The sequence below is a fragment of the Rhinichthys klamathensis genome, unplaced genomic scaffold, assembly GCF_029890125.1.
Source record: "Rhinichthys klamathensis goyatoka isolate OS25496 unplaced genomic scaffold, OSU_Roscu_1.1 h1tg000359l_1, whole genome shotgun sequence".
Classification (NCBI taxonomy): Eukaryota; Metazoa; Chordata; class Actinopteri; order Cypriniformes; family Leuciscidae; genus Rhinichthys; species Rhinichthys klamathensis.
The window spans coordinates 124,625-138,156 of record NW_026606868.1 but is presented as its reverse complement, the minus strand read 5'-3'; the positions used below and the strand labels follow the sequence as shown (position 1 = coordinate 138,156).

General features: G+C 35.7%; 2 protein-coding genes across 2 annotated transcripts in view; both read right to left on the bottom strand.

Annotated features, from left to right (window-relative positions):
- nmt2 (N-myristoyltransferase 2) overlaps positions 1–13,532 on the bottom strand; it is a 134,265-nt gene that overhangs the window by 106,448 nt on the left and 14,285 nt on the right. The window lies entirely within an intron of this gene.
- crot (carnitine O-octanoyltransferase) lies at positions 2,390–12,968 on the bottom strand. Its single transcript, XM_056233037.1, has 17 exons — positions 12,807–12,968; positions 12,390–12,527; positions 11,346–11,470; positions 11,057–11,238; positions 10,777–10,901; positions 10,580–10,688; positions 8,140–8,233; positions 7,864–7,989; positions 7,674–7,775; positions 6,937–7,020; positions 6,749–6,856; positions 6,462–6,592; positions 6,251–6,374; positions 3,772–3,850; positions 3,588–3,681; positions 3,378–3,497; positions 2,390–3,240 (listed from the first exon to the last, which is right to left on the bottom strand). Exons 2-17 carry the CDS (start codon positions 12,502–12,504, stop codon positions 3,120–3,122), a joined length of 1,839 nt encoding a protein of 612 aa, XP_056089012.1. The 5' UTR covers positions 12,505–12,527; positions 12,807–12,968; the 3' UTR covers positions 2,390–3,119.

The following is a 13,532-nucleotide window of genomic DNA, read 5'->3' as shown; positions in this document are numbered from 1 at the left end:
TGTTGTGCCTTAATATTTATCAGACTAACATAAGACTGTTTTATTTTGTCCTGTTATGGCATTGTTTTCCAAGCACATGTGTAAAAAAAAATGTGAATAAAGTTTTCATTTTTCATTAACCTCATTATTTCATATTCTACGTTGAGACTCATAAAAATAGACCGTAGACTTTAATTCTAAATTTCAGTAAATTTTTTTTAATTGTGCATCAAGGGATTTATTCGGTAAATGTCTTTCCATCGTAGTTTGTGTATGTCTACTTATAGGATAAAAAAAGTTTTATATATATATATGTTTTTTTTTGTAAATGACAATGAAACAAGTAGCGGCAGATCTTTTCTTCTGCACATTTCTGTATGTTTCTTCGGTATCTTTTATAAATCACGAGAGAATACATCAAATGTCGCTTCACTGGAAGATCCAGTTACATCGTTTTGATTATAAGGTCAAAATATTTTAAAATATGAAACGTATGTATGGATGAATTGTTCACACAATAAGAACAAAACATGCTTTTAGAAACAGTTACAGTGAATAATCATGTCATGCTAAGTTGTATAAATGTTTACAAACTTAAATCACATTCACCGCTGGTTTAATGCCATAGTGAAAGGATTCCATATGCCAAGCTAGATTTTGATAATTTAGGGTTTAATAATTCACTTGTCTTTCCATAAAATTTAAATTCTTCACCAAGACACTGGTTTGAAAATTTGCTGCATACAAATATGAAGCAAAGTTCACAGCTGGAGTCAATGACCCGCCAGAAAACAGTGTGCTTTCACACTGAGACTCTTAGGAAATGAGGACTAAAAGACTATCATAATTATTTACACAAAATAACGTTATGCTTAAACAAGCAATTAGGGAGCTGTAACCACTACAATTGAAACTGTAAAATATTTACAATCAATGCACATATCAGAGACGTCAGTCTCAAGAATGTAAGAATTGAAAACAACCAGGCATGTTTAAGGCCATGAGTGATAAAGATAGTTTGGTCAACTAAAATTCATACACAAATACAGATTTTCATACATTGCGAATACTTAATCAGTGGTAATGTTTGCAATATCTTTGCATGTAATTGAGTATGCAATGAGTGACAAGCCAACCTGTGTTCTTGGTAAACTTGTGGGCAATTCACATTCAAATTTACATGCATGCATGACAAAATGTGCCATTTAAAATAACAAGTGGAAAAGGTTTAGGTGGAAAGGAAAAAGCCTGTAATATCTGAACCAACTGAAATGACAACTTTCAGGAACATTTATTCAATGTTTCTTAATCAAATCTACAATTTTTAACAAACGGTAAAACATTTTTACATCAGCATGTATATCTTCAATATGAAAAAAAATCATTTATATCTAATTAGCCTTGAAGTTTGAAAAGCCACATGATAATTAAGAAAATCTTAAAATTAAGAAATGTAAAGAGGAATTATATTTGGGCTGTTGCATTGATTGTGCATAGGAAATATTAAATCAACCCGTATATCTATTGTGCATGTAAGAGGTGAATACGAGGTCAGGATCAAGTTCCACACTTGAGGGCTGTTTATTGCCTATGAGTCACTAGAGAATAAAGATCAGCTTAAAAATCAAACTGCATTGTGTTAAAGTCTCTATATAGTGGACTTAAAGGGTTAGTTCACTCAAAAATGAAAATTCTGTCAGTAATTACTCAACCTCATGTTGTTCCAACCCCGTAAGACTTTCGTTCATCTTCAAAACACATTTTTGATTGAATCTGAGAGCTGTCTCACTCCTCCATAGGCTTCTATGTAATTGAAACTTGCCGGCCCACAAAGTTAGTAAAGACAAAGTTAGTAAAGACAACGAGAATACTTTTTGTGCACAAAAAAAAAAAAAACCACTAAAATAACGACTTTATTCAACTATTTATTTTCTTCTCTGTGGGCCTCAGAGTGAGTTCACGTAGTGTCACGCATCACACACATGACCAGCGTCGGCCAATAGTGAGCCTACGTTCTGACGTACAACCCAGAAGCGCTGCGCAGTTACACTACGTGAACTAACTCGAGGCTCACACAGAAGAAAATGAATGGTTGAATAAAGTCGTTATTTTTTGCGCACAAAAAGTATTCTCGTCACTTGATACACTTAAGGTTGAGCCACTGTAGTCACTTGGACTATTTTAAACATTGTCTTTACTAACTTTGTGGGCCGGCAAGTTTCAATTACATAGAAGCCTATGGAGGAGTGAGACAGCTCTCAGATTTAATCAAAAATATCTTAATTTGTGTTCCGAAGATGAACGAAAGTCTTATAGGGTTGGAACAACATGAGGGTGAGTAATTACTGACAGAATTTTCATTTTTGGGTGAACTAACCATTTAAAGGGAAGTGCAGTGCAGGGCCCAAACATTAAAATTCTGTCATCATTTACTCTTCAATTTACCCTCACGTTGTTCCAAACCTGTACGAGTTTCTTTCATCTGTCACCAAACAGTTGACGGTAGCCAGTGACTTCCATAGTATAAAAAAAAAAAAAAAAAACTATGGCTACATGTCAGCTATTTGATTAACAGCATTCTTCAATATACCGGTATATTGTTTTCTGTTTAACAGGTGAAAGGGAACAACTTGAGGGTGAGTAAATGATGACAGGATATTCATTTTTGGGTGAACTATCCCTTTAAGGATTTGCATAAGCATCCTGTGACATTCTACAGTTTCACAGGTCGACAATTAACAGGAAGTAATATTGCTAATGTAGCATAAACGGTCAGTTAGAAATCATGCAGCACCTCAGAGGAGGATTTCCTGATTTAAGTAATTCAGAGATGACTAACTGAAGGCACGTGAGAGTTTAAAGCACCTGCTGTACTAAAACTATTCCAGGTTATTTCTGAAAATCAACATCTTAATGTCTAGTAACTTCCTGGAATAAAGATCACATTTGTTTTCAAGTCTCTACAGTATAAATTCTGAATATGACCGAAAAAAGGAAGCATATGAAAACCCTTTACATTTAGATTAGTCTAAAGGGAAAGTCAAGCATGAGATCATCTCAGCCCTGCAGAGCTTTGCTTCCTGTCCAGTGGCATAACTAAAGAAAGTGAGGTTAGACTATACTTCCCAGAATGCTCTACTTTACAGTTGGGACAGAGTAGTGACATGCATGATGTCATGGAAAGAGGTGCAGAGGTTCTGAAACAAGGTTTCGGCATCTGTCTCTGGACTAGACTTCCAAGCGGTGCAGGATGCAACAATTCTACAATAGGATGAGAAGCATATGGAATTTAATTAAAACTATAATATGACAAAAAAACAACAACAACATTTATAAAATATAAAAAGAATAATACAATTTCTTAATAGAAAAAATTACAATAACTGATATGAACCGACCTGTCATCACGGATGCGGTAGAAAAACCCATAACCGTGGGGAACCATGGGTGCAACTGCTCCCAGTACAGTAGTATAGCCCACTAGACTAGTAGACAGCACAAAACTCCCCCCTCCTCCACTGTAAAACAGAGAATTTTACATTATACTGCAATAGAAATAAATCAATACACTGAAAATGAACCATTGGAATGAGAGTGTTGGGCCAGACCTTTTAGAGTAGAGTGGATCTGAGTAGAGTTCAGGCACAGGAAGACCCTCCTCTTTAGCAATCAGGTACAAGCCCAGGAGGTGTCTGTCAAAGCCTGAAAGGTGCAAAGATCATTCAAACATGTGTCCCTGCCATATATTATCTATTACCCAATGTAAATATAATAACACTAACACCCACAAACCTTTTCCATCCTGTGCCTCTCCCATCAGTTTGTTGTGTTTGCTGAAGGCTGCATTTAAAGCTTGTCTTTTCTCTTCAGTCTGCATTAAAAAGACCACAAAAAAGCCATCAAAACAAACTGAAAGGATTTAAACGTCTAGAATTCAGTGGTCCTCATTCAAGGGGCCGGGGCCCTCTAGGGGGTCTCCGCACACTTCCAAGGGGGTAAATGATTTAAAATAAGAGAAAACAAGTATTAAAGCAGCACTAGGTTACTTTTCAACCTTCATAATATATTTCCAAGTCTCTTGTGATGGTACATCGACTTACAATAGGTTGAATGACACGTCTGCCATAGCCTGACGGGGTCTGTAGCGTTTTTAATCGTACTTTTAAACTTCGGGTTTCGGGTAGTAACCGGCGAACAAAGAGAACTACAAAATTCGACTGCTTTACGGCATATACGTCACTTCCACCTCCACCCCCACTTCCTTAAAATCGGACATGCGAGCCAAATGTTATAGTCATGGCCGAAGCAGCACAGAAAAACAAGAAAGCAAAGGTTTTATCGGAGCAAAGCAAAAAGAGAAAGTGATCGCGTTAAAGGCAGAACGAGGATCAACATTGGCCCAGCATTTTCTCGCTGGCGTGAGCTGAAGGAGGAGGGACCGATGCGGACTTGGCAAAAAAAAAAAAAAAAAAAAAATCAAATGAAAGCCTGTGTCTTAACGGCGTGCACAAGTTTGGTAGGGGCTACATTCTTGCAAGTAAATATATAAGATGTAGAAAATCATATTTTAGGATACCTAACATATCTGTGATATTTGTTTATTTGTCTTGCCTCAAGCTATAATGCAAATCGATTTGTAAAATTTGCAGATTCATTTATGGTAGCTTGATATTATAATATTGACGATATATGGTTATTATCAACCACTCAAACATTGCATTGAAGTATCATATAGATTCAGTAAAACGGTAACCAATAGACTAGGCTACTATAATGACGCTGGCTTTTGAACGTGATCATCGCGATCATTTGTCGTTAGAAAAAAAATTAAACCCATGAAATTATATTCATATGACATGCTGAAATATATGCCACTGTACCTGGGATAAAGACATTTCACACGCGACGCAAGCAGAACACCTGCATGTGACCTCCTCCTACAGTGTTCAGGGCTATCATGGTTGTCAACAATCGCACGTGCATGTAGGATGACAGAGTTTACGACAGTAGTAGAGGTCTAGAGGACAATACTGTTTCCCAACTGTAGGGGGACCCCACCCCGAGAGCAAAAGTTCCCTGGTGTTACTTTAAAATAAGCTAAAAATGTGTTCACCCCATCAACAAATATATTTTACACAAGGACCAAGGTTCCCACAGTCTTGGAAAACCTGGATATATGAGGTATCTTAGTTCTAAAAGTATGATTTCTAGACCTGAAAAAGTCATGTAAATAAATCAAATCTCAAAACGACATTGGAATTTTAAAAAATATTTTTTTTCTACTTAAGCAAAGTACTAAAATTTATGTAGGAAAAAATCGGGTAGAAATTTTGAGTACAAAAAAAAAAAAAAAAAATCCATATCCACTCAATCATGGGGTGAAACTTTATTTCGATGGTCCACTTTAGACAGTCTACTAACCTTACATAAATCTACTACGACATGTCAACTAACTCTCATTAGAGTCTCAGTAGACTGTAGTAAACTGTTAGGTTAGGGTTCGTGTTTGTAGAACAAGTTGACGTATTTGCAGTCACTTATAGTCAGTAGAATATCTGTTGGGAGCATCAAAATAAAGTGTTCCCAGATATTAAGCAGACAGTCTACTAATACTCTAATGACAGTTGACATGTAGTTGCAAAGTTACTTATAGTTAGTAGAATGTCTAAAGTGGACTATCGAAATAAAGTGTTACCCATCATGAAAGACTGAAAGAGTTTTATTGGATACTCGTAATTTATTGGAGAAGAGTGGGATCCCTAAAGAATATTCAGGTTTTAAAACTTCTGGAATTCTGAAACTTGTTTTTTATTTTAATTATAATTATTATGTTTTTAATCTATGAATTATATCCTAGTTTCTGTAAATGAAAAAAGAAATACAGCAAATATACCAGAGGAAACCTATATACACAGTTATCCCCTAAAATAAAATTTCTAATATGTTATCCCAAACCTATATGACTTTCTTTCCTCTGTGAAACACAAAAGGAGAAATTTAGCAAAATGTATGAGCTGCTCATTTCCAAACAATTCAATTAAATGATGATGAGGGCTGTCAAGCTTAAAAAAAGCTTATTTTTTAACAATATTTTTATTTTATTTATTTTTCACAAATATTTGTATGATACTTTTACAGTGTCTCTTTACTTTCACTGTAAGGAAAAAGATGGGTCATACAGGTTTGGAACAACATGAGGATGAGTAAACGATGGGCGAATTTTCATTTTGGGCTGAACTAACTCTGTATTTCTTTCACACGGGGCACTCACAGTGGCTGTAGGGTTCAACATGGTTCTGCACCAGTGCTGGGCCTCCACAGTGCAGGGCCTCATGGTTTCTGTGCGGCCATGGAAGAAACGGCGTGTGGTGGCCGTCTCATAACAACTACCAGGCCTGAGAGTGACAGAGAGAAAGATGCCAAACTTAGCAAGGACTGGAACGTCTCGATTATTCGGTCACGTAGTAATCTAACACACTTACTTTCCGTGTAGCCTGTAATATGCTAACTGAAGAGCCAACTGTACAAATGTGTCAGGGTGAAGCTTCCTCTTCTTAATGGCTGCTTTTCCAAAGGAGGTAAAGGCGTAACTGACAACCTGCAGGTCTTTACACTGTTGATACAGGCACATTGAGATGAGCGTTTCATGATGTTTACTAAAAACTGTATATTTTGTTTGCATCAATGCATTATGTGATTGTATAACAATGATTGGTTAATAGTGTGTAGGAGTCAATGAGAGTACCGTGTGTGTGTGTGTGTTACTTACACTTTTGCTGTACTGTTCTTTAGCCAAGGCGATGTCTCTCCTCACCCGTTCATCCACGGTGAAAATGAGCTCCTCTGGCACAGGCATCTCACGCACAACATCTGAACCCTGGGAGTCATTTGATGACTTCAACATGACAGTCATGCACATAAAAGGATATACACAAATATACCTAAAAGTGGTCCAACCTTCCATACTCCACCACAGGCCCTCAGTTGTTGATCTACGTAGTATCCATTAGACACCAAAACCATGGCATCATATGGCGCATGCTTTAAACAAACAAATACAAACACAATGATGACAAAAATATGTGATTAGTATTCAAATTATGTATTTATATCATAGACGTGATAACTGTGATTACTGGTAACATTTAGGCTTTATTCCAACAACAAAAATATTAGAAAAGTACGTGTTTTCTGATCATATTAATCAAAATACACCACTTTTTAGGGTCAGCAAGATTTTTTAAATGATTTTGAATGTCTCTTATGCTCACCAAGACTGCCTTTATTTGATAAAAAACACAGTAATATAGTGAAATATTATTACAATTTAAAATAAAATGTAATTTATTCATGTGATGCTAAAGCTGATTTTCCAGCATCATTTCTCCAGTCTTCAGTGTTACATGATCCTTCAGAAATAATGTATTATTATTATTATTATATAATTAGCTGCTTTATATATCCAAGTCAGTATTCTCTGATCAAAAGAACAGCATTTATTTGAAATAGATATTTTTGTAACAATGTAAAAGTCTTTACTGACACTTTTGCTCAATTTAATGCATCCTTGCTAAATAAAAGTATTAATTTCTCTCAAAAAAAATATCTTACTGATCCAAAACATTTGAACAATAGTGTAAGTAAAAATATACATAAACTATAAAAATGCTGCCATAATCAATGATTGTATTTACATCACAGTTAGAAGCGAAGGTCCCATTAGAGAAGCAGATCAGATTGTAAGATTTATCACCCCAGCGGATCGTGGGGTCACCAGTTAATGCCAGCTGGGTCAACTATCATAAAAGAGAGAGATAAATCATAATTCCATACCCGGAACAAATACAAAAGCTGAGTGACATTTATGTATGTATTGTGCTCAACCTGTGTGTAGTTTTCAGGGGTGGCATAGGGCTTGGCATCATCTAGTCCCAGCACAAATAAAGAACTCTGAATGGTTTCTAGTATGGTCTTATTCACAGGATCAATGGAGATCAGATACTCCCGAGCCTGAAGAGACAGACAAGGGAAATAATGATAAGCCTGGGATCTACTTGTAGATTTCAGCAGAGATTTAGAAACTGTTAATGGAACTCTGCTGAAGAATGTCAGGTGTAGTTCATTTGTCTACTGTACTGTGATTGGTTCTGGTGGCTTTACCTTTGCCCAGCGGGTCCTTTCCTCAGTGGTGAGAGCGCTCACTCCGTCCCCCTCTGGCTCTCCATCACAGCATTCTTTAATGTGAGTGAGGTGCCTACATGTGGCATAGCACACTACTTTACTATTTCAGCAGTTTATTTATAGTATGCTTACTGTGTAAAATACGATGGGCTAAACGATAGTTTGGGAACGGTAAGGTTGTATAATGTTTTTGCTCACCAAGGCTGCATTTATTTGATCAATGAAAATACTGCAAAAACAGGTAATTCGGGAAATATCATTACAATTGTGTTTTTTTTATATATATCACAATACATTTTAAAATGTAATTTATTCCTGTGATGGTAAAGCTGAATTTTCTAGTCTTCAGTGTAACATGATCCTTCTGAAATCATTCTAATAAGCTGATTTGGTGCTCAAGAAAAATGTCATATTATTATTGCAAGGCGGATGCCAGATAGTCTGGACTGAGAAACGACTACTCCTCGAGGAAACAAAGGACTCTCCTGAGAATTAACATTTGAACACTCTCTTGCATAAGTAGCAACACCATGCGAGACGCACCACACCCTTACAGTCTGCTCATCACCCTCTGTTCCCCCTCTTCTCTCCCTCACCTAAAACTCACTCAAAGTCTATGCAATGTTACAATAAGTAACTATACATGTTTGGTATCATTTGAAATGTCTCAGTGCGACTGGTACAAAGGTCTACCACAAAGGCAATAGAGTTTTTTAATATTTTAGAGATATCTTGCTTACAGAGGAGGGTAGGTCTTTCAAGCAAATGACTTTCTGTCCTCAAAAGGTGTAAACTCTGGAGATTTGATTATTGCAAATTCCCATTGTTAGCTGACATCTCAATCTGAAGAAGATTTCTGTCTTGGTCTGGTATTTAAGGAGATGTTGCAGGAGGCTCAGGGCGCGATTTGTAGTCAGATCAGCTCGTAATGCTGAATGTCCTCAGAAACTCAGCATTATGTATTTTTTCTAATGTCAGGTATGCATCTTTTACTCTTCATTCCAGAGCATTTGATGTTTAGTATTGATTATCTTTGAATGGATTATTTAATTGGCATGATAAATTTACCTGACTAATAATACATTGTTACATTTGAATTATTTTCTCAAGTAGATTAAGTGAAGGCTGATGTTACTGCAAATCTGCGTCCGCTTAGTAATGGACTAAAGTCCAGTTTTGAGTGGAGCATAGGGCACACCAACTCTGATTTTAGAGCTCCGGCTAATACTTGGCACTAGTTCAAGTGTACTTAGACTGTAATGCTAAAAAGGGAATTTCCATTTAGGACAGCAAACTGCTGCTCGACCAACCTAAATAGGGTGAGTCTTACCTCTGTTTAATGTAATGTTACTCTAGCAAGTGTATGTGGGAGATCATGGCATGACCAAACCAAAGCTACTATCAGAGAAGTAATATTGATCGGTTAATATCTGTAAAAGTGGTCATGACCTCTGACTAAAGATAGTGTTGCTTTAATTCAAGTGTATACAGATCTATGGGGACTAAATAAAGTATCTTAGATAGAGTAAGCGTGCATGCGAACATCTTAGGTATTAGTCAACTACCTCTGTCTAGTGACCAAAACTGACAAGTTTGTGATTGTGGGACACACGTTAAACGGTCGCCACGAGGCTCTCTGTGCGACATAGATTCCTAATGAACTGGTAAAATAAATATAAAGTAAAGAGTTAAATAGAATAATCAAATGTCTATATAAAGTATAAATGACTAATAATCAATTGGCATTCCAACCTAAATTCGAGGTCGCGATAAAATAGAGTAAGATAAAAGTAAATTGGAATTAAACTACTTTGCCACACTGAAAAGACAGAACACGCAGGAAACCTTCACCCGCTTATCGGAAACTGGCATTAGACTGATTGGGGGGGCCTTACATTATCTATTTAAAACTGCTTAATATTTTTGTGCAAGCCATGATACATATTTATAAGGATTCTTTTAAGAACAAAAAGTTCAAAAGAACAGCATTTATTTTAAATAGAAATCTTTTGTAACATAAATGTTATAAATGTCTTAATTTAATGCATCCTTGCTGAGTAACGGTCATTGATAACGGAATAACAATATTTGCCAAAATTTGACAAACAGAGGCTACTGCATGATACTAGTTTTTAATATCATTATTTCATCAGACCGTCCAATGTTATATTGAAAATGCAAATTCGGTTGAAAATGCAAATTTCACCATTTTAATTTACAAAATGTTAAATGAACAGAACTGGCAGAATTTAACACGTGGTCACGTGACAATGACGTAGTGTACATTTATCGTAGAATACTGCCTATTGTTTTATTAACTAATTAAAATGTATACAATTTTTGAAGACATATATTAAGACAGATTACACAGAAAAACAACCCACTGAATCAATGACGAATAGGATGCTTGGCTCCATACCTCAACAGCTCTGGAGGGGTGAGGATACGGCCATCACAAAGAGCATCAAATGTGAACACCCTCCCACGACACATCACTATCAAGTGAGAAGGGCAGGGTCCTTCGCTCTCTACAACACGCAGAGATCACACATGCAGCATCATGTAACAAATGGATGGACACATGTATGCATACAAATAAGCATGCATATGCCTGACCTGTTTTGAAGAAGTTAAGGATGGTGTCTTTAGTGATGCCAGGCACTTTGCAGGTGCAGAAGAGCATGCGGAACTGATCCATATCAAAGGGTATCGTTCCTGCTTTATGAACAGCCAGCCTCTCTCTGATCAATATCGGCAAATACAAACAAATATCCATATTACTTACATGATGCCAGACAAAAACAAGCCATTCACAATCAGAAACATACAGATTAGACACTTTTGAAAATCAATTTCTACATCGGCTGGATCTTTGTTTACATAAGTGATCACATACGTGCGGATAAGGTCCCAGTACTGGAGGATGAACCACAAATTTATGCTGGACCTCTCCAGCTGTGTTCCCTCACATAGAGGCCAGCAGTGCTCCAGATAGGCTGTAGGTCCCCCAAAATTAACATTCAGCTGAGAGGGGATGCGCACCTCTAGATAGGCTGTGTCCAGCCACCAGTCCTCGAGCTGAAGAAGAAAAAACACCAGGTTAAAATAAATCTATACGCTACACACATGAAAATACACGTCATGTATTAGTTATTTAAGTGATTCAATACAAAAAATGTGTGTACCCAGTTGCGCCTGCTCTTGGCTCTCTGCAGAAGCTTGTGGTGCAGCTGTTGTCCGATACCCTCCTCAAAGCGTTTCACAATGGACTCTGTGGCTCCAAACTCCTCCTCAGACGCAAAAGGTTTTACTTGAGAAATAATAATAATAATAATATCTAGTTTTGGATTTTTGCCTTTTTCCCAGCTAGGTGAACATATGTATTTTTACAAAGGAAATTACCACAAAAAAAAAGTTTCAAAAAAGTATAAATTATTTAGTTGATTAAACAATAGAAAAGTGCATAACATAAACTAACCATTTATTATTTATGTTAATTAATTTTAAATATGTATATTTAATGTTTCATTTCATGAAACAATACTTTGAAATCTAAAGTTTTATAATGGGAATCAATGTATTTTAGTTCAAAACAGGGCTCTCTGTTTTTTCTCTGGTCACACATCTGACCAACAATGTGTTGTTCATGTATAAGACAAAATAATCATAATAATACATCTTTTAAATATTACACATACACATTATGGTAGTTTATATACAAATTATATGTAATTTTTGTTTCCTTTTAAACGGAACTTTGACACAAACCAGTGTTATTTTAGTATTATTTATATACTATTATTTGAATTGTCTTTCAATTTTATGGTATACGTTTTTATATAACTTTAATTTGTATTTCCTTTTAGTTTTACTAATTTTAGTACTTTTCATCTAATATTTATTTTTGATTTTATACTAGCTTTATTTAAATTAGCGAAAACAAAATTGAATCGTTTACATTACAACAACATTAACATCAACATAAGTCATCATAACTGAATTTAAACAGCTCTGGTCATGTCTCCATTTACTATATATGTTAACATGTCATGAAATCAAGGCAAGTATATGCACCTTAAAAGACAACTCTTTTAGACCCCTCAAACTCAAAAGTACATTTGGTCATAAATGTTACCAGTGAAATGAAATAGTTTGATACCACTCCTATCCCCATGTAATTACATCTAATATCCAGCAGATGAGAATGCAGGTGTTGAACGAGCTCTCACCTGCATGCAGGTATTTGTTGAGTGTGTCCTGTAGAGCGGGCACAGGTAGAGGAGGGAGGCTGCTCTGAAACTGAAATGTCCGCTCTGCAGTGGACTCGAACATCTGATTATCCATTATTACTGGACTGATTATTACAACTGCGAATCAAATCAGATCAATAGTCAGAAAGGCTCATCGGCACAATTTGGCAGCATGCCCAATCATATCATATTACAAACATGCTTCTGCAAAATCTGTTTGTTTACTCCCACTAGAGACGTCCACTTGACGCAGTGGCTTTTAATGCAGGATTCACTCTGGATTTGATGCAGTAATGCAGGACTAAATCACTTCATCAGGCATATTAGTTGAATAAATACATGTAGGTCATGATAAATACGCATAATGCAAACGGAAACATTATCGAAGTGACTTACCTCAGTAAGTAAGTAATACTTTATTAATCCAGAAACGGATGTGAAGCTGCACGGGTAAAACGGAGAGTCTTGATACTTTTTTGAAGAAGCTCGATGTGTTCATTCAATACTAGACCGAGAATCGTTCCCGTTACCTTTGCCCTAATTACTATATGTGAAGTCAAAAACAATAACAATTGACTCAACCAACATGGCCAACCGCCTGAACATATTTCAAAATACAGGTTCTGCAGGAACGTCACGGCGAAGGAATGAATACACAGGTTGTGTACATATTTAGCTAAATAAAAATGTTTTCAGACGTTCTTGAAAATTTTCTACGAACATGTTGATATAATTGCGTTATAACTGCGAATAAACGCACATTAGAGCACATTAGTCATTATTTCAAAAAAGTTTTTTTCAAGCCATTCATTCATTTATTCAAATCAAATATCACTAATTTGACCTAAAAAATAATAATTTTCATAATTAAATGTAAAATTAAAATGCTTTGTTTTTAAAATAAAATAGTTTTCTATTGTTCTTATAATTTTGAATTTAGGTACCAACTTTAATATTAAAATTGTTAGTCATATTTTTGATGTAATAAAAACTTAAATTACCCAGACAAAATGTCATTTCACATCACTGATTGAGATATATAAATAAGGGATTGTATATTTTGTGAAAAAAAAAAAAAAAAAAACTATTTCCTGATGGATGGATTAGGTAATTCAAATGACA

Bases quoted from the DNA above. Each gene is read 5' to 3' on its own strand.
- crot (XM_056233037.1), bottom strand. From the start codon at position 12,504: ATGGATAATCAGATGTTCGAGTCCACTGCAGAGCGGACATTTCAGTTT. The intron at 6,593-6,748 runs GTAAGTAACACA...CTGTATCAACAG, and splicing joins AAGAACAGTACAGCAAAAGT to TGTAAAGACCTGCAGGTTGT. The intron at 3,682-3,771 runs GTTTGTGGGTGT...TGCACCTTTCAG, and splicing joins AGAGGCACAGGATGGAAAAG to GCTTTGACAGACACCTCCTG.